Source organism: Budorcas taxicolor, chromosome 19, assembly GCF_023091745.1.
Source record: "Budorcas taxicolor isolate Tak-1 chromosome 19, Takin1.1, whole genome shotgun sequence".
NCBI classification, from domain to species: domain Eukaryota; kingdom Metazoa; phylum Chordata; class Mammalia; order Artiodactyla; family Bovidae; genus Budorcas; species Budorcas taxicolor.
In genome coordinates this window covers 34,089,855-34,111,232 of record NC_068928.1, presented here as the reverse complement: position 1 = coordinate 34,111,232, position 21,378 = coordinate 34,089,855, and the positions used below count along the sequence as shown (strand labels likewise).

At 53.9% G+C, this 21,378-nt stretch overlaps 1 protein-coding gene across 1 annotated transcript; it reads right to left on the bottom strand.

Moving 5' to 3' along the window:
• Positions 1–1,080: 1,080 nt before the first annotated feature.
• Positions 1,081–21,260, bottom strand: TOP3A (DNA topoisomerase III alpha). The gene is made up of 19 exons (XM_052658006.1): positions 21,061–21,260; positions 15,209–15,268; positions 14,080–14,153; positions 13,266–13,341; positions 12,458–12,566; positions 11,806–11,949; positions 11,534–11,704; positions 11,277–11,377; positions 10,799–10,873; positions 9,660–9,742; positions 8,930–9,137; positions 7,897–8,082; positions 7,689–7,818; positions 6,613–6,726; positions 6,365–6,530; positions 5,632–5,772; positions 4,919–5,041; positions 3,683–4,371; positions 1,081–2,642 (listed from the first exon to the last, which is right to left on the bottom strand). Exons 1-19 carry the CDS (start codon positions 21,238–21,240, stop codon positions 2,464–2,466), a joined length of 3,009 nt encoding a protein of 1,002 aa, XP_052513966.1. The 5' UTR covers positions 21,241–21,260; the 3' UTR covers positions 1,081–2,463.
• Positions 21,261–21,378: the final 118 nt, after the last annotated feature.

Sequence of the window (21,378 nt, the reverse complement as noted above, 5' to 3'; positions counted from 1 at the left end):
TCAAAGTTGGTGTCCATCAAAGTTGGGGGCCTCCGCAAAGTCTGTCCAGACGAGATAAGTCCTTTCATGGATTAACTTGCGAGCAACCCCTCAGGACAGTGCATCACATCCAGAGCCAACCCAGCCAGGGGTTTCAGGCTGAGCAATTACTAAACAGAAAAAGCCCTGATGGAAGTCTGCATGGGCACTCTCTCGCTGAGGCTGGACTGTGGCCTGCTAGGCACAGCCACACTCAGGTCCCTGGGGATCTCACCAAGCCTCCAGACGGGGTTGTAGTCAAGGTCCAAGGGCCCTGACAGGCCAGGCTGGAGCTGGATGGGAGGGGGAAGCCCTCGCCTCTAATCCAGGACCACTGCTGCCCCCAGCCTGGTCCCCTCCAGGATGAGCAGCCTTCAGCCTGGTTTAAGTCGCATACATCTGACGCATTTCCATTTTTAAGTGTATTCTTTTATAATCAGGATAGTCTTTTAAATACTGTCCAAATTTTAAAAAATTAAAAAGTTAAAAACCCCAGTAACATGACCGTTTGGTGGCACTCAGTTCACTGAGGACAGACACCAAAGCTGGTGTCACCAGCCCAGTGCTCCCAAGGCTACCACGGGGCCTGGACGCTGCTCCGAGTGTTCTCAGCAAAGCCACCCACTTCCTGAGCCAGCAGTTCAGCTCGTGGGCCTCAGGCTCGCCTGCCTGTATGACCTCAGGGAACTTTCCAGGCCAACCCTGCACCCCTGCGCAGCATGAATACTGGTGGAGACAGGATGGTGCACCCCTGCCCTGCGGAGCAGGCCCCTCCCACCTGTGAGCTGAACACAGACGCAGCTCAGGAACCCGAGACACAGGTCTTGGCGGGGAAGGTGGCCAATGCACCCTGAGGGTAGCGGGGCCTCTGCCCAGCGTCCTGGGAGGCCTGTGTGTAAAGCTCCCTCACAGTGTCTGCCCATCTGTGTGTGATGGTCTCACCACCTGGGCTGACAGCAACCCTGCGCCCAGAACCCAACCACCCTGTGAAGGCCCAGCCCAGGACCCCCAGTCCCACCCGGCAATTCTCGTCCTGGTGGGCACAGGGGTTCCCCATGGAGACTGCAGCCACAGCAAAAGCACAAACAACCCCACTGAAAAACAGGCAAAGGTCTTGAAAAGACCTTTCATTTCTCCAAAGAAACATGAAAGGCCACGTGAGTGGTGAAAGCATGCCCAACATCAGTGGTCACTGGGAATATGCAAGTCAAAGCCACGAGATACCACCTCAGGCCCACGAGGATGGCAATATGAGCAAGGACACGACAGCAAGGACGTGGAGAAAGGGGAACTCTGGTGAGAAGGTAAAATGGTGCAGCTGCTGTGGAGAGCTTAGTGCATAGAATTAAATGACCCAGCAACCCCACTCTTAGGTGTGGATCCCAAAAAATACAGGTGTTCAAATAACTTGCACACAGAAGTTCACAGCTATAATGCTCCCAACAGCCAGATGGTGGAAACACCCCCGTGTCCATCAACTGATGACAAGTGAACACGGCAGACTAGCTCAGTCAGAAAAACACCCACCGATGCATGACCATGAGGGCCACCGCAGGAGACAAGGCGCCGAGAGGGAAGCAGAGGGGGCCGCGGCTCTTCATGTGAGATGGTCAGCCCAGGTGAAAACCAAAGGGACAGAGTGGGCTGGGCCATTGGGCTAAGACCAACACCCAGCAACCAGACGCTCCAGGAGCAATTCTGCACAGCCCGCTGTCCAGTCCCAGTGCGAGGGCTGCTCTGAAGGAAGTGTTTGGGGCCAGGAGTCCCAGAACAGGTTGCTGCTTCACCAGCCATACAACTCAGTCATGCTCAGCTTACTTCTGCTTATCATCTGAGCTGCAGAGCAAAGTCCACCGACTCCCGCTCAGCTCCATGGTTCTTGGGAGGCCGGAACAGCAGCATGTGCACCAGTTCTTCTCTGCCCCAAAGGACAGTGGTGGAGCTAGCGGAGGCCAGGGAGGTCAACACTGCCCAGTGTCCTGCCAAACTTCTCCAGACACTACACCATCACCTGCCAGGGTCAAGGGGCTGGATTCTTTACTGAGGCACCTGAGCTGTGGGGTGTCCTGGCTGCAGCTTCTTAATAAAGAGGCAAAAACCTTCCGCAGACACAACCTCCAAACAGGAGTCTCTCCCTGGCATCCCACCCTTTCTCAGGCCATCTGTGGATGGAAGCCCCTTGCAGACAGGGCCAATCTCCACCAAGGCGCTGACAGCACAGCCCGTGAGTCACAGAAGGCAGCCTCTGTGGCTTCTCAGCCGTAGACACGGCTGTTCCTGGGTCCCGCACACAGGGCCACTGTCCAGCAGAGAGATCGATCTGGGCCTGGATTCAACACACAGGCCAAACCCCAAGAGCCGCTGGTGGCCCCTGAGAAACAACTTGCTTCCTAAGACATAAGGGCAGAGAAGAAGGTCAGGTGGCCCCCTCAGCCTGATGCTGCCTCATCTGTTCTGAGGACAGAAGGGACGGGTATGTCCAGGCTGGTGGCAAAGGCTGCACTTCCGGGGTTTCTTGGCTGCAGACCCTGTGTCTGAGGAGCCGGCCCGAGCCCTTTTGCTTCTGGCCTCCAGCCCCTGGGTTCCTCCCCTGCTTCCTGGCCAGAGGGGGCCTCCGAAGGTCCCTGTGGGGAGAATGGGAGGTTGCTGAGTGCAGACGGGAATGCCCTCCAAGAGCCTTGCCACCATGGTCTCAGTTAGGGGCCCATGTCACCTCATGGGCAGAGATGGGGACCTATTAGGAAAGCCGCCTCATCGCGTGTGAATGCAACAAAGACAAGCCGGCTGTAACCAACACTTGCTCCCACCTGCCATGCGAGAAGCCCAAGCTCTGGACCCTCCCCATCCCTCAGGAGCCTCACAGCATGGACTTCCCTGTCACCCAGGACCAAAGATACCACCTCCTCCCAACAGGAGACCCTGACGCCCGCCGTGCAGGAGGTGGTCCAGCCCTGATGCCTCCTACAGACTGCTGCCTACAAGGCAGACGTGGGTCCCTTGGAACAGTGGTGTCTCCAACCCCTGGCCTGCACCCAGGCTCTGGGCTCTTCCTGTGTGTGCACACCTGCCACATATGTGTCAGGATCACAGCTGTAGGTTAACAGGAACAAGGGAAACGGAGAAGGAGCCTATCTTACTTAAGAAACAGGCCGAGAAACCACACCCAATGGTTCAAGGACATACAACCGGGCTCACCACAAGGCCATTTGGTCTCTCTCAGACACACGACCAGGTATCTGCCGTGTCCCAGGATGGCCAGGTACCTTCAGGTACCTCATCTACCTTGACCCTCCGTCCAGGCAGTGGTCCTCCCCACACCCATCTGCAGGGGGCCGACCCAAACTGCATAACCTGGGGCAGGTTCCAAACGTCAGGGAGGGCTTCTGTCTTACTACACCAGGCCCCGACACAGACCCTGCCAGCTTCACAAAGGTAGGAAGGGCTCCCAGGTCAGGCCCGGCTGTGGGGATCCCAACAGGCCACGTGGCCAGTGTGGGCCTCATGGTCCGTCTGGGAGGCACGAGCACAACCACCACCCAACGGAGACAAGAGCAGCTGTGCATGGAGTGCTGTTCAGTGCCAGGGCATCTGCCTGGGCAGAGCAGGCTGCCCGTGACCTCGAGGGTGTGAAGTCCTGGTAGGGAGGGCAGCCCCACCCCCTCACCTGGGGCCACGTTCTCATCCACCCACTGGAAGAAGCCGCACTGCTGCTCACGGGGCTGGGCACATGTGTGGAACTGGCGGCCCTGGTTGGGCCCCTCCTTCTGCACGGTGCGTGTGACAGCCGGCTGGCCACACAGGCAGGACGCGCCAGCGCTGCCACCACTGCCGGACCTGCTGGACCCACCCAGGAGAGTCCCGGAGCCTGGTGGGCGTCCCAGGGGGCCGCCTGGAGGTCTGGACACTGAGGAGGGAGGCCCGGCTCCCGGGTGGCCGCTGTCAGCCCACAGAAAGAAGCTGCAGCCCCCGCCGCTGCACTTGTAGAACTGGCGGCCTTGGTTGGGCCCCTCCTTCCGGACGGTGAGCAGCAGGGCCTCCCGGCCACAGTTGCAGGTCACCGAGTTGCTCTCGCTCTCAACGGCGGGTGGGGGCAGCGTCCTGGTCAAAGCCTTCGAGGGCCTGGTGACAGGGGGCCGGGGCTGGCCCTGCTGGCCATTGTCCATTCTGTTCAGGGACTGGCTAGCCTGCAGGTAGCCGGAGGTCTGGCTGGCAGGCTGGCCGACTCGGGGGGCGCCCTGTGAGAATCTGAGGGCCAGGATCTCCCTCAGGGTCTCGTCACACCCGCCGATGCAGCCGACAAATTCCAGGGGCATGGTTGGGGGCAGGCTGCCTCGTTTAAACTTGAACTTCAATCTGTGAGGACAGAAGATGACAAGGCACTCAATCCTTAAGAGTCTTCCCCTGGGTCCACAGGGGGCTGTCCCACACCCCCACCCCAGGGAAGCCACATAAGGCACAGCCACCTGGCCCTCCAGTCGTCACAAGAGGAAGGAGGGGGCTGGCAGGGGGTGAGCCCTAGGACCCAGTCAACCGCCCACACCAAGGTGCCTCTGAAAAGTGCCCGTCCTCGGGCCCCAGTGCAGCAAGGTCCAGGGCCTCTTGGTGTATGGCTTGGTAATGGCGCCCAGCAGCACGCGGGCTCTGTTCTACTGTTAAGCCAGATGTTACTCTGGCAACATCGCAACACAACCTGTTCTCATTTTTTTGCTTTGAAAATAAATAAATTTTATCCTAAAGACCTATCTGTTAGTATGCAATTGTTACAAATTAACAAATATTTTAAAACCTGCTTTCACTTTGAAAATGTGGTAAATCTTCATAAACATAAGTTCTCTGAGATCCTTGTGATTTCTGACACGTGACCAAAGGTCCAAGGACCAGTCCTGGGCATCCATCTCACCTGTAAACGGGGCGTGGCTGACACACTGGGCACACGCTCGCATCCCTGCTGGCCTCCAGCACGCTGTCTGGGAACCAGACAGCCGACCGACACTCAGGGAAGCCCGTGCAACTGAGGTAAAACCTGGGGAGCAAGGCCGGGTCAGATGGGCGTCCCCGACCCTGGGACGGTGCCATCGGTGGAGACACCTGTCTGATCACAGGTGATACTCAAGCTCCGGGAGACACGGTCCGTGACACCAAGTGATGGGAGGCCCAGCCTGTACTTGTGTCCCTGAAACCCCCTCAATCACTGCTGATGCTGTCTCCTGATGAGAAACCACCAAGCCGCCACCAGCGCCCAGACTGAAGTGGGGCCTGGCTGCCCAGGGTGCCCTCCGAGCCCCGAGTTGGACATGCCTCAAAGAATGCAGGCCTCACCCTCCTGCAGCTCTGTGAGGAGCAGACCGGCTCAGTGGGTCACTGATCAGGAGGCCTGTGCCACCGTCCACACATGGAGCATTGTCCATCCCCGGGGGACAAGCCCTGCCTCCACCAGCCCTCAATTCCCACAAGGCCTCACACCTCTGAGGCCACCATTTCAGCACCAGCACCAGGTCCGGGAACTGGTGAAGCAGGCCTGCTTTTCAACAGGACACAGAACCAAAGGATGGGCCCGCACGGCAGTACTGGGTCCCGGGCGGGGGTGGGGGTGAGGCATAGCCAGACACCGACCCGCCGCTCTTCCTGGTCTTGAGAACCATGTCCCGGCCGCACTGCGGACACTTCCTGATGGGCTCGGACACAGCCGGCAGGGCTTCCTGTGGGGCCACCTCTGCAGCCGCCCCAAAGTACTGGGACAAGGCCTCATCCAACCTGAAGAAAACGGAGAGCATTTCAAGTTAGGCACCCACCATGCACGTGTGACTCACACAGCATTCTCCCACAAATGGGACAGTGTGGGCCACTCGGCCTGCTCCCGAGGTGGCCGCTCCTGGGAGTAATTCAACTGCAGGCAGGTGCCCCTGCCTCACCACCTGCCCCATAGCAAGCAGACCTTCGGCCACGCACACACTCGAGTTGGTCTGGAATCAAGTCTAAATGGCTCATACATTTCTTTTCAAAATTGGCGTGGGGTAAAAAAATGTTATTTCCAACAGAATACATAGACACGCTACCGGCGACGGGCACCCCCGAAGGCCCAAGAAAACAGGGCACACGCCCACACCTGGTGCACCCACAGGCAAACCGCCACCTGCTAACTCAGGATGGGATGGAGATGGCGTGTCTAAAGCCCAGAACGACTGGACCAGACCCTCCTGGTTGCAGCTGCGAGGCTGACAAGGCTCCGGGGTGAGGAGCCAAAAGAGGGGAGGAGAGAGGGGAGACTGCAGGCGGGCCGAGTGCCCGGCAAGGCCACAGTGCACGGAGCCCATCCCCAGGGCCTAGCGGGCCGCCCAGCACTCACTTCCTGGCTTTGGCCACGGCTTCGATGAACACCTGCTTGTACTTCTGCACCTGCTGATGCAGGACCACCAGCTTGTCCTTCTTCCCCTCGCAGATGAGCTTCAGGTCAGCCTCCAGCTCGGCCCGCAGGTCAGGCTTGGACATCTCGTAGCCCATGGAGTCATAGCCTGTGGATAAGAGTGGTGTCGTGTGGCCTGGACACACTGTGGGGCTTCATGACCACCCCCCCCAAAGCCCCCAGCTCCTCACCTTCCACGAGCCCCATGCCCAGGTGCCCAGGGAGAAAGCGCTTGTCTGGTGTAAGCCCAACATACATCCGGGCCTTGATGGTCTCAATGTGCTCGGCGTGCGTGGCGTCCGTACCTGCAGGCCACTCCCGTCACTCAGGCTCATCCTTAGCCCCCAGGCCCACAGGCCCCTTCCTCTGCCTGGACTTCCTACTCCAGGGGACACACCTCCACTCAGAGCCAGCCGTGCAGAAGCCTCGTCAGCAACCTCACCTCTCCTTCACACCGACTCACTCCAGCAGTCACGTCCCTCTGTAAACCCCTGTAAGCTCCTCCCCCACCTCCCTCTGCAGTGAGGGCTGGGGCCCTGCCCCGCTCCACCTCTCCCTATAACCCCACCCCTTGTGGCGCTGGTTGCCCTGGACTCAGCTGCCCTTAGAACTGTGAAAACTGACGGGCAGCAGGTCAGTCACAAGGGACCCACCTGTAAAGCCTGGGCCACAGGACTAATAGGAAAAAGTATTCTGGCCCAGTTTCTTAAAAAAAAAAAAAAAATCTGAGTTTTATACAGCTACGGGAAATACTTTAACAGAAGCTAAGCACGTGGTCATCCATGGAGAACCCAAGAGGCAGACTCAGATCGCACAAGGGCCCTGCACGTGCTGAGCAGGTGAACAAAGCCAAGTGTTAGTGCCAGAAAACCACCACCACTCTCGGCTGCCAAGCTGCCAACCCCTGATGCTCCTGAAGATGAAGGTACCCGTTTTTACGTGGGTCTTCAGTTTTAAACGTTGGTACCTTGCTAAATGTAAAACAAAACACAACAAATCCCTGTGAGGGCCAAGAACACTGGTCAGCGTGGCCCAGGTGAGCCCGAGTGATGGGGAGCACCTGTGTCCACATGTGGACGCACAGGGCTGCAGCCAAGGGTGCCAACTGTGGTGTCACCTGGACCCAGGGGTTCACGGCTGACACACTCTGTGCCCTGAGGCAAGTTCTTCACTGCTCCTGAGCCACCCTTCAGCTACAAAGTATGGAGGAGAAGACAGCCTCCCTTCCCCTAAGAAGTACCAGTTCCCATGACGACCAGCTACTGACCAATGCCGTGCTTCTCCATGAGGGCAATGAGGTCAGCCTCGGTGAGCAGCTGGGGGGGACTGGTCTCCCCGTCCACCATCTCCACAGTGCTGGGCTGAAAGCAGGTGCCTTCCTCATAGACAGGGAGGGTCTACAGGGGCAGAGACGCAACGGTCAGCCCACCTGGCCCGAGCCAGGACTAGGACGGTCCCCCGCCCAGATGCGTCACCTTGTCACTCCAGCGATCATACGGGTACACATCCAGATAGTTCCGGGCCAGGATCATGAGGCCATGGGCCACGAAGCGCTCCTGCGCGATGTCGATCTCCACAGTGGTCTCCTGGCCCTGGGCATCCTGGGAGCAGCAGGCCAGGAAGTGGCGGACGATGAGCTCGTACAGTCGCTGTTCATCCCCCTGCGGGCAGAAGAGGAACCCAAGCTCCTCCAGACGCTGTCTGGCCAGTGCTGCCTCCCAGCCCAGAGCTCCACACCCTTGTGCAGGGCAGGCAAATCCCCGCTGCTTGTGGGTTCAGGCCCATACACTTCACAAGTGGAGTCCCCTTCCCTCAAGACTGGAAACCAACTCCTCTGATGTAAAGCCTGTCTGAGCAGGAAAAAAGGTGAAAGCAAATTTCCAAGAGGGCCCGTGTATGCAGGACATGCAGAGTGAAGACACTCAGGCAGCCCCAGACCTACCATAAACACAGGGTTCACGGCAACCTCTGCCCTTTTAGTAACTAGAGACACAGTGAGGCCCCCTGGCAGGAGCCTGTAAGACATTCCCACTCAGATCCCAAATCCTCCTCTAAGAACATCTGCAAGGGAGACGTGACATCCACACACACAGCCACTGTGCAAATGACTGTCGAATACAATCCTTCAAAGCAAACCCAGCAAATACAGCACACACACACGACCATCAGACAGCATGCTGCACGACCAGCCCGGTCTCGGGGGGAGAAGGTGGGGGCTGTGTGACGGCTCAGCGAAGGGCCGCTTGGTCCGCGGGAGGGTCAGGGAAGCAGTGGAGGAAGGGGACAGCGTGCGGCAGGGCCTGGATGGGCCACAGCCCCTGTGGGATCCCTCAGTGAAACCAGGCGCAGACTGTGGGAAGAGAGTGTTGATATGACATCTCTTCCCCACAATGAAGACAAATTTTCAGTCACGCTGTTCCTGAAGTCAGAGCCCACAGAGCAGATTGAACCCAGGCCTGAGCCCTGACCTCCTTGTGGGTCCCGTGGCAGTCGGCCAGGAATACCCACCTGCAGGCTGTCAGTGTATTTGGTGGGGTGGATGGGAGGGTGTGCTTGGTCAGACTTATTTCCATTGCGTGGGGTGGGGCCACCGCGCTCTAGAATGTTTCGAGCAAAGGCCCCCCAGCGTGGATCCGGGATCTGCTGCTCCACCAGTGCCGCCAGGTCTAGGTCTTTGGGGAAAATGTTCGTTTCAGTTCGAGGATAGCTGATGTACCTAAAGAAGGCCAAACACACACAATGAGAAACAGCTGAAGTGGTCGAGAAACAACTGAACTGACCTAAGGACACTGGTGACCCCAGTAGCAGCCCATCTGATCCAAGACATCGTGGTGCCCAACGCTGGGGAAGTCCCGAGATGAGGTCCCAAGGGGAGGAGCAGCAGGCACTCCTGTGGGTCACTCCCAGGGGTCAGAGCTGGTTCCAGGCCGCCCACTCCAGCCCCGCCCTCCCACAGGCACACAAGCGCCAAATGTGCTGCCCGCCCCTGCCAGGGTCCCCGTGGCCCGTCTATGAGAGGTCAGCAGCGGGATCTGAACATACTCTGTGGGTTCTTATTTTAGGTTGTAAGTGACTCTGACATGCCTTTTCCATCAGAAAAAAAGACAAGGCCAAAATCTCTCCATGGAGAGCTGGTGACATCTAGACAGTCTGGCTTCCCCATGAGCTCAAGTTCTAAGATGCTTCACCCTGATTTAGATGCATCAGACTCTCTTCCCAAATGAGCACTCAGGCTTACCCTTGGGTGTAGAGCTTTTCTGCAATCCTCATGGTTTCTTTAGCATTTATCCTCAACTTCCGAGATGCCAGCTTCTCCAGCTCCTGTCAGACGTGTGGCAGAGCATGGGTCAGAGAACACAACATCCACACCCTCTTCTTCAGCACCCCTCGGCCATCACCCTGGCTGCGTCACACACATGTAAAAGGCTGTGCTGGGAAAGGATTCCGGGCCCGTCGGGCATTCAGGCCACCGCCCAGGGGTTGTCGGGCTCTGAGTGCAGAAGCCAAAATGAGTGGGTACAGGAGTGGACACACTCCTAGGCACAGGCAGTAGGGGATCTGACAAGGAGGGCTGGACAGGGGCGGGGCCAGGAACTGCATTTCCAACAATGGCTAAAGGACTTATTCCGCTGCCGCAGTCTGGGACCTGCACTCTGGGGACACCATCCAGATCTTGGGGCCTCCCCTGGTGACAAACATCTGTGCAGGCATTCAGGGGGTCACCAGCTATCCTGTCCCTTGGTGGGGTGGGGGGAGGCCTCTGAAAACAATGCTGGCCACACGTCTGAGCATGTCAACCAGCAAGGGATGATGCACTCAGGTCCACTGCACACAGCCTGTAACCCCCACTGCCCCTGCTGTCCCACAGGCTCCACCTTCAGAGTGAACACACCCTGGACTCTCCTGGAGAGTGGGGACTGGGAAGCGGCACCCTAAGGCATCCTGCTAGGCAGCTTTTCCTGGAGTCACAAAATTTGAGATGCCCTATTTGGGGGCAGGTTCAAAAACTGGGTATACAAAACGAGATTTACACAGATTTTGCAGAAACAAAGAAAATGCTTTTCCACTTCGGTGGAAAAAACTAGCTACTCCAATAACAACGCTTAAAAAAGACAGGGAAAACAGAGGACAACACCAAAACCGCAGCAGCAACCACCTAAGGACGGGTCGATGACTTCTCTCCCTGCTTGTTCCCCACACCCTGCACGGAGCAGTTACGTCATGTTTATTAGCTGCTCGAGCAGGTCCTGCTCTGGGGTCTGTTTCCTTCCTGCATGGCACCAGGAAGACAGATGCCCCTGGGCACCTTCTGCAGCAGAAGCCAGTGCTCCCCACGGATGCCAGGGCTCCCCCCACCAACTCCCATCCAGAACATACCACAGTGTCCAAAGCTTGAGGCCTCCACTTGCTCTTGGCTTTGGACCTGACCTCTACCACCGTCGCCCTGGGATCCTGGGAAGATAGGGAAAGCTGACGTCACCGTGACCGGCCAAGCATCTTCCCCAGCTATCAGGGCCTGCAGAGGACCTGCTTCGACCCAGTTCCCCAGCTTCCAGCTCCAGGATCTGTGGTTCCTGGCTGGCCTAGCGGGTCCTTATCTGCCTCTGGTGAGAGTACACTGTTTGGGGACAGATTCCAGCTACACATTTATTAATACTCCTGGTTTCACATGAAAGTTCCACAAGTCTTTCCTTCCACATCAAAACTGTTTTCATGGGGTCTTACTGGTGCCAAAAGCTAATGCCCTGAGATGCATGCTGGAAACTGCAGTCCCATGGGACACGGGACAGAGAAGAGCAGCTTGGGAAGTCCCAGGACAGTCGTCCCAGATCACCACCTTCTTAGACCTTCTCACCTCCATGCACAGCTGGTAGAGGACGAGACACGCCGTGTGGTTGAAGAGACGATGCCTCTTCCAGCTGAACTCCACCACGCCGTCCCTGTGGTCATGAGTCACTGTCGGGGACACAGGAAGGCCATGACTTGGGGAGAGAGGCCCATCACAGGGAGAGCAAGAGCCACCTCAGACACATGACAAGGGGGCAAAGATGGCAAGGCACAAACCACCCCCTGGACCAGCAGCCGAGCTGCCCCACAGGTCCTGGCCCAAACCTCGGATCTTGTGGAAGACTTCCGGCACAAACGCCTGAATGGCTTTGAACCTCTCCACCACGAACCCCAGGGTGGGGAACTGGCAGCTGCCGTAGCTGATAAGCTGCTCCGCCAGCACCTCGGGGAAGATCTTCTGCAGCCGCAGCGTCTGGAACCTGGTGAAGGCCGCCCCTGGCAGAGAGGACGGACGGAAGGAGACACCGCAGATGGCAAGGTCACAGCTGGATGCGCGCCTGAGCCCTGGCCCCCCACCCCCACAGCCCCCTCCTCACCGATCCGCAGGTCCAACTCCTGCCTCACATCCACGGCGTCGCTCACTCTCTGGTCGGGCTCCGTGAGGTTTTCACATGCCGTCTGGACGGCGCGGGCAGTGATCTCAGAGAAACGGGCTCGCAGCACCTGCAGGCTGGGCTTCACTGCGAAACAAAAGGGGCACAGGGCAGGGCTGGTTACAAGGGCTCGCTGCTCCCAAACCACCCTGAACCCTGGCGGGGGTGAACCAGTCCAAGAGGCTGTGGTGTCCAGCTTCACTGGTTCAGTTAAATTAGCCACATGCCGCCTAAGAGGGAAGCCTTGTGGTGGCCAGGCTGAGAGCTGTCAGTAACAGGGGCTGAATGCATCTCAGCCACCAGCTGAAGCAGCCTGGTGAGCCTCGCGAGAACGCCCATGTCCCTTGCTGTCTTGAGCCTTTAGGGAAAAGCAGCCCCACTGTCTGAAGCCCAGCAGTGGCCTTCAAGTCACCCTCTCCCTTACCTGAAATCATTTAGTGGATGTCAATGGTTATTTAACTTCCAGGTATCGTACAGCTTGGACCAAACGGGCAACAAGCCCCGGGCTGTGGTGGCCGAGCCCCTGACACACGGCTGGTGAGTCTGGCAGGGTGACCTGGGCTGAGCACCACCCACTGTGGCCTCAGATACTCACCGGCCTTGCACACGTGGATGACCTCAAACCCAATGTTTTCACCCTCTCTGTCACAGTCGGTCCAGATCACCAGGGCCTGGCATTGCCGGGCCTCTCGCTCCAGAGTTTTCTGAAATGCCCGGTTGGGATAAGAGGGTAAGAGCAGGACCTGCAGAGCAACCACCCGACAGCTCTGCACTGGACCTGCCCAACGCTGCCAAGGCTCCTCGAGATGCCAGCTCAGTGAGGCCTGTCCCCACCGGGTGCACTGAGGAGGCTAGGTCACCAGAGCAGCCAGCCTGCCCGGGAGCTCATAGAAGATGGGGTTTATATCATGATACCCATGTGAGGAGCCCTGAAACTTGGCTCTAACACACACTTTCAGCTCTAGGAGTTCTGACCATGTCCTGGGTTAAAAAAAAAAAAAAATCAACCCTGAATTGAGATTCATCCCAAGAAGGGCCCCTAGTCGGGAGTGGACCAAGGACAGGTGCCCCAACAGCCTGAGAAACCAGAGCTCAGGACCAGATGGCCACTCAGGGGCTGCAGGCTCTCCCTCCAGTGCGGCGACAGCAGGAGCTGCTCTGACTGAAGCACGCTCATCCCCAAGATCTCCTCGGCGGCCACAGTCCACAAAAACGCTCACCCGGGCCCTAGGCCACTTAGCCGAAGTGGCTTCACCTCTACAGAATGGACGGGAATGTTTTAAACCATGGTGCCTTGTTTAGTGGAAAACCTCAGTTCTAATGCCATCAAAATACAGAAATCTCTCCGTTTAATTACGTGGTGGTTATTCAACTGCAGGGCCACACGTCTCCCAAGATCCTACCTTGATGTCTACAAAATTCTCTGGGCAGTACTTTTCAATTTCTGCTTCAAAGAGGACAAGAGGATTGCAGCTCTGCCTGGAAAGGAAAACACAAAATCCTAACTCAGCGCAGGAGCGAGAAAGCCATCCCAGAGCCCTGGTGGTGCGTCCCCCCCAGACATAGGCCCCGAGAAAAAGCCAGAGGACATGAGTGAGACTGTGACCTTCGGAGAAGCACTTCCCCTGGGGATTAACAGGATCTGCTGAGAAGAAATTCTGGAGCTCTTTCCTGCATATCCACAACAGGGTAAATGCAACCCAAGGTCTGGGTGGAGAGTTCCCGAGTTGTCCAATGGCTAGGACTTGGCATTTTCACTATACAGCCCTGGTTCAATCCCTGCTCGGTCAGGGGTCTGGGTATTTTGGGGAACACACCTGAAAGTGTGTATTTATTCTAAGCATGTGGTGAAAATTCACAGCAAACAAGTTAATCCTAGGTCACTGCCATGGTATCTGCTGTTTGTGTCTTCCTAGATTCACAGGCTGGAATCCCAACAACTTTGGGACGTTGCCAGAAGGTGGGGCCTCCTGGAGGCCCCTTGAGCTCTTATAAAGGACCCTGGCCGGCACTCCAACCTCTGGACTCTGTAAGTGGGAGAAATGTGTTTCTGTCCTGCACAAGACACCCACCGCCTGTGTTTTGCTACAGTAGCCGAATGGACTCAGTCATCTTACTGCTGTAAGTTACCTAACACTGACATGCCTCAGACTTCCCGTGATGCTTTACAGGTCACTGTAATAATCAGAATGTTCTGCCCCCAGGGATTGAACTGACCATTTGCGAAACTGCATCCGGAAATCATGGGCCAGCAAGTGTCCTGAGACTGAGGTCATTACCATGGTGACGTTCTGAATGAGGACAAAATTCACATTAGCCTTGTTTTTTAAACTTTTTATTTTGAATTGGGGTACAGCCAATTTAACAATGTTGTGACAGTTCAGGTGAATGGGGAAGGGACTCAGCCACACACAGACGTGTATCCATTTCCCTGCCAAAGCCCCATCCCATGCAGGCTGGCACATAATATTGGGTAGAGTTCCACGTGATACACAATAGGTCTTTGTTGGTTATCCACTTTACATCAGCCTTTTAGCAATTAGATTTGCCAAGTCAAAGTAGGGAACTTGTATAACTTCTATCAAAGAGAAAAAAAGCGGTTGTCGGGGGGTGGGGGGAAGGGAGGATGAATGGGCGGAGCACAGGGGCTTTGGCGGCAGTGAGAATACTCTGCATGGGGTCATAACAGTGGGTACAGGTACACATTCATGCAAACCCACAGAATGCACGAGAGCGGGGTGAACCCTAATGTCAACTTGGGACTCTGGGTAAAGATGATCTCATGTATCCTGTCAACTGTAACAAAGGTGCCATCCGAGGGGGTTGTTGGGGGGCTGTGTTGAGGCAGGGTGTGTGTGGGAAACCTCTGTACCCTCCTCTCAGCTCTGCTGTGAAGCTAAACACACACACACACACACACACACACTCCCCAAACCAGCAGATTGAAAAGAAATAAACAAATACAGCTCTTCAAAGCCAAAGCCATAGTGATATGAATACCATTCTAATTCTGGCTCCATGATGCCTTTTATATTTAAACGACGGTATACTAGCTTGTCTCTTGTCATAGACAGCTAACATGGGGACCACGTTTTATAAAAAATAGACTTCCTTAAGAATTATAAAATGACAACCTGTCACCAGTGATCTTTAGGTCATAGAAACAGTTTTTCTTAAAAGACATTGTATTGTCTACAATGGTCAGGCTAATTTTCCTTGATTAAATAATTCTAAAACACAAGCTCTCTTTTCAGCCATCATTAACACCCCAAGGAATGTACAGCAAGACAGTACGTGGATCCAAAAGCACCCTTCAGCCACAGGATAGAAGCCCTGCAGCACCTACCTGGCCACACAGATGATAATCAAACTCATAGATCTTGTTGAATCTTGAAAGTCCTTCCCTCTAGAAAGCAAAACAAAAATAGAAAAAATCTATAAAGCACATAAAAGACAAACTGAGTCCTCACATAAGGATCAAGCAAACTCCTGCAGAATATTAAAAATGCAACAGAACTTCCTAGAGATAAATATGAGGTGAGATCACTAGGCCCATTTATGAAGTGGCCCCTCCACACTCAGGGAAAAGCAGGGACCTGGTCATGTCCACTGTGGTCAGTGAACATGTTTCTACAGGTGAGACTGGACTTGTCCAAGATCACGTGACAATTACTCCAGACAGGATTATGACGTGTCTCATCAATTCTCTGTTCTTCACACACATCTCTACTTCCCAGCCATACAACTGCACCAATAAACTGGGGACCGTGGGCAAGTCATTCACCTTTCTGAATCTCACTTTATTCTGAGTAAAGTCATCTATAAGGTCCCTCTGGCTTTGAAATCCAGCGAAGCTGTGAGTCCCAGTCAGGGCTGGGAACCAGCCTACACCCGCCTCTTTAGCTGTACTTTTCCGTGAATGAGACCCTCTCAGAGAAGATCCCAGCCTTCAGAAAGGTGTTAAAAGTAACTACATGTGTGAGTTTCACACCAACACAGCACAGAAGACAAGACACAGGCAAAGTGGGACTCTGGGAACCTGCAAGCACCAAGAAGGAGTGTGTCTAGAACATTCTCCCCCAGCCTCACATGAATTTTCTGTATGGAATGAGTGCAGATCCCTTCAAGGCACAATGGCAAACTTAAAGTGGGAATTTATTTTCATATCTGATACTCGAGTTCACTGGGTCTAGTGCCGCTGCTGCTAAGTCGCTTCAGTCATGTCTGACTTTGTGCAACCCCATAGACAGCAGCCCACCAGGCTCCTCTGTCCCTGAGATTCTCCAGTCAAGAATACTGGAGTGGGTTGCCATTTCCTACAAACTGCAACTGCTGGTTAAGCCCGTTTAGTCCAGAGAAGAGAAATAGTTGAATCAGCAGCATTTCTACCTCTTTCTAAGAACGCATTAAAGCTTCTCAGACAAACTCCTGCATGGGCTCTGATACGTACCAAGGCCCAGGCTCTCTGGCTGCCACAGGCTGAGTCCAGCCAACAGCCTGGCCCCAGCCCAGCCCCCGTCGTGTGTGTCCATGGTCCTCACTCCCCTGGGAACAGTCTGGAAACTGTGTTCTAATCCTCTTCCGGAGGATGACCTGTCTAATAAGATGTGTGCGCCCCAGGGCAAGGCTCTTCCAGGCAGTCTCTGCCAGTGGACGGTCCTGAGGAACTAAAACGTTTTGCTGGCAATTCAAACTTGCCCCTGACCGACTCCCCTAAATTCCCAGCTGAGGACAGCTCTCAATTATGCAAGATTCCATTGTCTGGGTGAGGTGCTCAGGAGTGGGCTGCTTAAATTCCAGCAGAGTTCTGGAGCCTAGAGAAAGAAGAAAACCGCGTATACAGACCAAGAAGGTGGCTTCAGTGATCTCTCTGCAGAGCCATCCATGTCATCAAAATTAGAGAAAACAAACAAACTTCCCCCAGACGCCAGAGCAGTCCCTGTTCTAAGCACTCTGCAGGAAATGATAACGTTGCTGCCACTGAATTTACAGGACTTCTTCTGAATATAAATCCTCAAAGATCTATGAGTTACTAACAGTGGTTACTGTCGGAAGTGGGGCTGCTCTGCTTATACACATTTATGTTCTCTGAACTATCTTCAGTAGTTACTACCGTTTAAGCACTACTGTTGAGGAAAAAAAAGATTTTATTTTAATCGTGAACTTCTCTCAAACATATATATGTTTCTACGTACGAGTCTTTTCCATGATGAGTATCTAATTACCTATCATAACTACAACTTGATTTTACCCCCTGGTGCCGTTACTTGTTACTTCCATTCTTTTCTATTACTAAGCTGCAAAGGCCATCCCCTGATTCTGAGCTCTGAGTGTGGATGTCTGGGCTCCTCCTTCAGAATTTACATCCCTGAAAGGCAGGGATTACGTCATGGGAAGAAACCCCTGTGTGACGGCTAAATAAGTGAACAGACCCATCTCTGTCTTAGAGAGTGACACACAGGGGAGAGAGGGACAAGCAGCTGGAGGACGTGATCCAGGACAGAGATCCCCAGCATCAAGAACTGTGAAAATGCATCTGGAAACAGAGATAGAAATGGATGGAGAGGAGCCTGAGGAAAGACTTCACAAAACAGGTTACTTTACATCACACAGAAAAATTAACCCAAAATGGATCAATGACCTGAATATAAGAGCTAAAACTCTTAGAAGAAAACACAGGGGCAAACCTTCATGATCTTCAGTTTGCCAATGGTTTCTTAGACATGACAGTAAAAGTATAACCAACAAAAGGAAAATTAGATAAACTAGACTTCATCAAAATTAAACTTTTCTGTATCAAAGAACACTATCAAGAGAGAAAACCACCCACAGAATGGATGATAACATCTGCAAGTCATACATCTAAGAAGGACCTAGTATCCTGAATATAAAAAGAACTCACAGCTCAATAACAAAAAGACAACTCAAAGCTGGGCAAAAGACATGGACAGACATTTCTTCAAAGGCGACACAGTGGCTAAGCAGCATATGAAAAGATGCTCAGTGTCATCAGTCACTTGAGAAGCACTAACTAAAACCACAAGATATTTCACACCCACTAGTATGGTGATGGTTTTGACTATGCCAAAGCCTTTGATTGTGTGGATCACAACAAACTGGAAAATTCAAGAGATGGGACTATCAGACCACCTGACCTGCTTCCTGAGAAATCTGTATGCAGGTCAAGAAGCAACAATTAGAACTAGACATGGAACAACAGACTGGTTCCAAATCAGGAAAGGAGTACATCAAGGCTGTATACTGTCACCGTGTTTATTTAACTTATATGCAGAGTACATCATGAGAAATGCTGGATTGGATGAAGCACAAGCTGGAATCAAGATCGCCAGAAGAAATCAATAACCTCAAATATGCAGATGACATCACCCTTATGGCAGAAAGCAAAGAAGAACTAAAGAGCCTCTTGATGAAAGTGAAATAGGAGAGTGAAAAAGCTGACTTAAAACTCAACATTCAGAAAACTAAGATCATGGCATCTGGTCCCATCACTTCATGGCAAATAGATGGGGAAACAGTGACAGACTTTATTTTTTGGAGGGGCTCCAAAATCACACTGAAGATGACTGCAGCCATGAAATTAAAAGATGCTTGCTCCTTGGAAGAAAAGTTATGGTCAACCTAAACAGCATATTAAAAAAAAGCAGAGACATTACTTTTCCAACAAAGGTCCATCTAGTCAAAGCTATTGTTCTTCCAGTAGTCATGTACAGACTGAGAGTTCAACTATAAAGAAAGCTGAGTACCGAAGAATTGATGCTTTTGAACTGTGGTGTTGGAGAAGACTCTTGAGAGTCCCTTGGACAGCAAGGAGATCCAACCAGTCCATCCTAAAGTAAATCAGTCGTGAATATTCACTGGAAGGACTGATGCTGAAGCTGAAACTCCAATCCTTTGGCCACCTGATTCAAAGAACTGACTCACCTGAAAAGACCGTGAGGCTGGGAAAGATTGAAGGCGGGAGGAGAAGGTGACAACAGAGGATGAGATGGTTGGATGGCATCACCAACTCAATGGACATGAGTTTGAGTAAACTCTCGGAGTTGGTGATGGACAGGGAGGCCTGGCATGCTGCAGTCCATGGGGTCACAAAGAGTCGGACATGACTGAGTGACTAGACTGACTGAGGATGGTGATATCTGGGATTCCCAGGTGGTGCTAGTGGTAAAGAACCCGCCCACCCATGCAAGAAACTTAAGAGAAGGAGTTCAATCCCTGGGTTGGGAAGAACCTTTGGAGGAGGGCATGGTAACCTACTCCAGTATTTTTGCCAGGAGAATCCCACAGACAGAGGAGCCTGGAGGGCTCCGGTCCAGGGACTTGCAAAGACTCAGACACAACACAACTGAAGCAACTTAGCATGCATACAGAACAGTGATAATTCAAAAAAGAAAAAGTGTTGACATAATATGAAAAACCTAGACCATCAATGGAGAGAACACATTATGTTTCAGCCACGGTGGAAAATAGTTTGGCAGTTCCTCAAACAGTTAAAGATAGAATTAACTTATGACCCAGCAATACCACTGCTAGGAATTTACCTCAAAGAACTGAAAACGGGTATTCAAATGAAAATTTGTGTGTAAGTGAACGTTTGCAGCAGCTCTATTTCCAAGAGCCAAAAAGTGGAACCAACTCAAATGCCCACCAACTGATGAAAGGATAAACAAAATATGATCTGTCTATACAATGGACTATTATTCAGCTGTAAAAAGAGATGCAGTGCTAACACACGCTACAACGTGAAGCTTCCAAAAATGCTAAGTAGAAGAAGCCTGACACAAAAGGCCATGAATCTCTTCATATGACATATCCAGAACAGACACATCTTTGGGGATGCAGGGCAGATTAATTAGTGGCTCCCAACGGCTGGGAAGAGTGGGGAAAGGAGCATGACTGCTTAATGGCTACGGCATTTCCTTTTGGTGTGTGATAAAACCTGGAACTAAATAGAGGACAAAACTGGGGGTGTAGTGAACACTGATGAACTGTACTTTCAAGACAGTTGATACTCACCCATGAAACACGTGGCTCTCTCATCCTCTCTTGCTATGCCCACTGGCTCCTTCCCCCAGCACCCCACACTCTCATCTTTCCAGTTTTGAACCTGCCAAGCTGTTTCAAGCCAGTGGTTGCCCTTTGTACATGTGGTTCTCACTGCATCTCTTTTTACAGCTTCAAGACTGAGGTCAAATGTGCACCCAGAAGTGCTGACTGAGGGCCTGCTGTACTCCACACACATGTCGGGTATGAGGGATACAGTAGGGGACCCAACAGCCACAGCTCTTTCCTTCGGAGCTCAGGGTCCATGGAAGGGGGGCGGGGACTCGGATGAGATGAGCAACTTGCACAGCACATTATGGAACTGTAACCAGGAGGTGCCTTCCAAGTAGAAAGGGACACAGTGACAGTTTATCACACTGCACCCTGACCCTTGTGGGGGAAAGAAACGTGAAGAAAAGGTTCCCCGAAGAAGAGACACTTAAACGGAGACCGAAGGATACGGAAGTTAGCTGTGTAGACAGGCCAGTCTCAAGGAGCCTGGAGCCCTAGGAGTCGGCATAGTCTGGGGCTGGTCACCAGGACACTCAGCTCTGGGAAAAGGTGATGCTGTCAGCCAGCACCCGTACAACCTCTGCTCCAGTTCCCACGATCTACAGGCGAGAAGCAGAGGCCTGAGGACCCTGAGATATAAGAGAAAAGAGAGCAAGGGACTTCCACCCGCGCACTGAGAAATGTCCAGAAAACCATTTCGAGGCCCACTTTTGTAACTGAGAGCGTCCTGAACAGCTTGTAAGGCCTCCGGTCACCCCATTTCCAAACCTTTTCACCGTCTCTCTCCTCTGCGCCTCCCGTGGTCCAGAAGAGACCCGATCTCCACCTCGCCCGGCGGGACAGGCACTCGGGCGGGTCGCCCCGTCGGATGCACCCAGACGGACGACCGCTCAGGCTCCAGAGCAAGCCGGGGGAGTTCGGCCGGCGGTTCCGCGTCTCAGACCGGCTTGGCACCCGCCGCCGCGCAACGCAGACCCAAGTTCTCCAAACAAACTAGACATTAACTCCGTTTCTAAACGCCCGTCGGTCGCAGCAGGCGCCCGGACGCCCTGCCCCGACGGCGGGGACGCCCGGAGGGAGCAGCAGCCGCTCGTCCCCGTCCCGCCCGCCCGGGGACCTCCTCACCCGCCGCATGCGGCCGCCGGACAGCAGGTCGGCTATGCCCTTGGCCGCGTCGTTCTTCTCGGCCACGCAAAGGATTTTCCGCACCCCTCGCAGGGCCACCTCCATGGCAGCGCGAGTCAGGGCCCGAGCACCGGGCCGCGGCAGCCCCCGAAGAGCGCAGCGGAGGGCCGGAAAGATCATCCCCGGGCCCAGCGCATCTGTGGCGCCCGCCCCGGGAACCGGAAATCTCCAGCAGGCCCGCGATCCCGCGCACAGCCCACTTCCGCCCGCCTTCCAGCCACTTCCGCCAGCGCTAGTCGCACAGCCCCGTGAACTACA

What these genes read in the sequence shown, in the direction of transcription:
- TOP3A (XM_052658006.1), bottom strand. Translation starts at nt 21,240, where the DNA reads ATGATCTTTCCGGCCCTCCGCTGCGCTCTTCGGGGGCTGCCGCGGCCC. An exon ending in AGAATTTTGTAGACATCAAG is followed by an intron (nt 12,567 to 13,265) that starts GTAGGATCTTGG and finishes CGGGCATTTCAG; the next exon opens with AAAACTCTGGAGCGAGAGGC. An exon ending in GGATGAGAACGTGGCCCCAG is followed by an intron (nt 2,643 to 3,682) that starts GTGAGGGGGTGG and finishes TTCTCCCCACAG; the next exon opens with GGACCTTCGGAGGCCCCCTC.